This window comes from Pteropus alecto, unplaced genomic scaffold (assembly GCF_000325575.1).
Source record: "Pteropus alecto unplaced genomic scaffold, ASM32557v1 scaffold44, whole genome shotgun sequence".
NCBI classification, from domain to species: domain Eukaryota; kingdom Metazoa; phylum Chordata; class Mammalia; order Chiroptera; family Pteropodidae; genus Pteropus; species Pteropus alecto.
In genome coordinates, this window is record NW_006436812.1 from 6,021,841 (window position 1) to 6,025,484 (window position 3,644).

At 43.2% G+C, this 3,644-nt stretch overlaps 1 protein-coding gene across 1 annotated transcript; it reads left to right on the forward strand.

Moving 5' to 3' along the window:
* Positions 1-235: 235 nt before the first annotated feature.
* On the forward strand, positions 236-2,167 carry CUNH16orf91 (chromosome unknown C16orf91 homolog). Its single transcript, XM_006913982.3, has 2 exons — positions 236-360; positions 436-2,167. Exons 1-2 carry the CDS (start codon positions 329-331, stop codon positions 809-811), a joined length of 408 nt encoding a protein of 135 aa, XP_006914044.1. The 5' UTR covers positions 236-328; the 3' UTR covers positions 812-2,167.
* Positions 2,168-3,644: the final 1,477 nt, after the last annotated feature.

Sequence of the window (3,644 nt, forward strand, 5' to 3'; positions counted from 1 at the left end):
TCCTACTCTGGGACATTTGCTCTGTCCTGCATCTGGAGGACAACACCCGTATTCCTCTTCTCGCCAGCCGAAAGCAGCTCAGAAACCTGCCCGGTAATTCCCCTTCGGCCAGTATGGAACTACACTTCCCAGCATGCCGCTGTAACCCGCTGGGACCGGGCCTACGACAGAAGAGGCCGCGGAGAGAACATGTGTCATTTCCGCTGCGCAAGTGAACCCACGTTCTGTAGTCGTGAGCCGAGACCTGGAACGGCTTCCGGTTTCCGGTTTCGCGCGACGGAAGTGATAAATTGCGGTGCGCCGGGCGCAGTGCGAGGTCGGAGTGGTGATGAGCCGTGTCCTCTGTGTACCCCGAGCACGGTGAGCCCCGGCGCGGTCTAGGCGGTGCTAGGGCGGGCGCGGATAGCGACGCACTCACTGCTCTCTCTCTTCCAGGGCCCTCCAGGCGCTGAAGTTCATGCTCTGGGCTCCCCGAAGCCTGCATCTGCCGCCCGGTGGCCCGCCTCGGGCCAAGACCCGGGTTGAGGGCGAGGAAGAGGATGACCCCAACCGCCCCATTCTGTTTTCCTTCAGCAAAGCCAACCCGTCTCGCTGGACGGTGGAGCATTCCTTGGGAAGGGATCAGCAGCGGCCATGGTGGAAGGTGCTGCCCTTCAGCTTGTCCCTCATGATTCTAGTCATTTGGTGCTTCTTTAGGCAGGAGACCAGCGCGGACGGATGGTTGAGACAGGTGTTAGAAGAAGAGGAGCCGGAGCCCAGCGATCCTTTTGAGGAAACTGGAACTCAGGCTGCCCACGGAGCAAGAACTTAAAAGGATGTCCACAGGGCAGGCAGCGAGGCTTTGACGTCACATTTGACCGTTTATGTTGCGGTTATGCGCGTTTCCAAACTGAAAGACTTGGATGGCGCACCTGGCCGTGCTGACCTGTGGGAAAGAGAGCAGAATATCAGCAGGTCGGAGCCTCCCCCCTTGCCTGATAATTGATACCCAACGAATACGTCCAAAAGACTTTTCAGATCTATAGAAAAGGTTTTGGTTGCAGCGTGTGCTGTTAGATTTGTGATTTTGTTTCCAACGTAATTTCGGTGACACTTGTAATCCAGTGTTATCCAGTTTGCAGGTCATTTGCTTTCGGAAACAGAATAACTGGTAGAAGAGTTAAACTTGTTACTTTATAATGTCCTGTGGTGTGTATAAGTTGATATTTTACAAACTAACAAATTGATAATAAATTTTAATTTGCTAATGTGTAGGTAAGCCAGCCCCCTTTTTCTGCATCTCATTTTTTAAAAGGAAGGCTTTTAGTTCTTTTTCAATTCCTTTCTTTTCCTTTTTTTCCAGAATAGGAATTGAGGAAAGAAACCTAAATGTAAATTGTGAAATACATCATTCAATGGTACCTGAGTAGAATAAAACTGATGTTTTTCTTTTGACAAAGTATAGAGTTTTGGGTATCTAAATGATATGTTTTTCAAGTACTACTTAGTAGAAAACATGTTTAATTCTGAATTTAATACACGATGCAAAAAGATTTTATTACGCTTCTAGTGGAAGGTTTTTTCTTGGCATATCTATGGTGCTGATATTAATTGGAAGTTTTTCTCACTAGGATGTTTGAAAACCGTTGGCTGGTAGTGTACTGGCTTCTCACAAGGCCTCTACTGAAGTGCTCTAAATATCTGCCACACCTTGGTAAATTATGTTTGTCAGGGAAATGGGGCGGATACAAGTATGTGCATATTTTAAAAATGGAGAGACCAAGGTTTGGAAAGATTGACCTAATCATAACTCAGGTCACCTTGTCAGTCCCAGTGAGCAAAGAACTAAGACATCCTTTCTCTGACTTACTGTGGTTGTGGTCTCTTTGGTTGTGAAGTATTTTGTTCGAGCAACAGGTATTTAAACTCGAACCCTTACTTTACTCTTACTAGCTCCTGCAGGAAAAAAAAGTCAGAACTTTTGTTTTAATTAAAATGAACTCATATGAGAAAAGCAAGGTGATTTATCTGGAAAAGTAGACACTGTAATAGCCAAAAGGAAGAAAATCAGAAACACTGATAATCCCACCATCTAAAATAACCACTGTGAATACTTTATTGTTTACCTTTCCAGATTGTGTGTGTGTGTGTGTGTGTGTATGTACAAATATACAGTTTTTCTAAAACACAAGGGTGTAGTAGTGTTTTTGATGACACAGCATATCACATGCAACAGATCCTGAGTGCCTCCAGGGTGGCTATTTATGAGGGCTTTCCAGTTTTGTCATGAGCAAAAGTAGGACCCAAAGCCTGCTGGCAAGTGTGGGCAGACCCTCCTCACACCTGGACTTTGCAAAGGAATGGCAACAGAGCAGGTGGGGCAGGTGAACTGTTATTGGAATCCTTTTATTTAACTAGTTTTGTAGTATGCTCATTTTTACTTAAGTATGCTCTTATTTCTCCAACTGGGCTGTAGCTTTTATTGCTCCCAGGGTGCTTGGCACATTCACTTCTCTAGGTAAGTACCCAATACAGATTTGAGAGGGAGAGGGCCAGTGTAAGCATGCTAGAACAGAAGCAGTCACGGTGATTCATGAGATGAGATGTTGGGCAGAGGAGGAGAAAATTGTTTTAAAGAAAATTTAGGGAAGAGGAGGTTAACTAAATAGTCTCACATCTTCCAGCAGCTGAGCAATCTTGGAAGGTTCTGGCAGTGCTCTGCATTTTTCCCGCCAAAAAGAAACACTTCTAAATTCACGATGAGAACTCTGGTGTTACTTTATATGTCTGAGTACTACCTCAGTCTTTTAAGAACAGTTTTCGAAAGCACGAAAAATGACAGTACATCTTTTCAGCCTAGCCAGTTCTCTTTGATCTTTTCAAGGAAGATGCCTCATGTTTGGGGATGAACAGTAGGTGTCTTTACTCCCACCTCTACAGCAAAGATCTCCAGATTTTTACATCTTGAGTCCCAACTTCTATTTTTGAGCTCGAAGCAGCTCTCTATACATCTGTACTGGACTTCACAGGTTCCTCAAGCACCTTAGGTCTGAAATGAAATTCATCTCTCCCCAAACCTGTTTATTTTTTATATATCCCTCCAATTCATGGACCCTGTCTCCTTCATTCACTTGCTTTATTTTCTTAGAAAATATCATGCTGACTTTTTGCCATTTTAATTTCCAGGTTTAAATATAATGTTAGTAGAGGTAATAATTCATTTAGAAAATGAATATGAAGATAATCATTCACCAGCAAGTTATAGCTTTTGTTACTTTACTATATTGTAGTTCAAAAAAATAACTTACATACTTGGGAACAAATATATGAAACTGTTAGATCTTGGTTTGTTTTTCGCCTAAATAGCATTTTTCATGTCACAATTCTCAATAGCGTTATCATTAAATCATGGCATAGCACTCAGAACTTAATCATTTCCCAATTACTGGGCTGTTAGGTGCTCTCAAGTTATTGCAAAATGACTCTGATAATTATCTTTGTACATAAACCTTTGTCTGAATCTGATTCGCTTTTAGGTCAGACTTCCTAGAAATGGAACAGATTATTTTCTGTGAAGGTCAGCACCCGTTTGCCCTCCCAGCCACACTTCTTCAAGGGCCTGTCTTGCTGCAAGCCACGAATATTGTAGTTTGCTGTTCAAAACA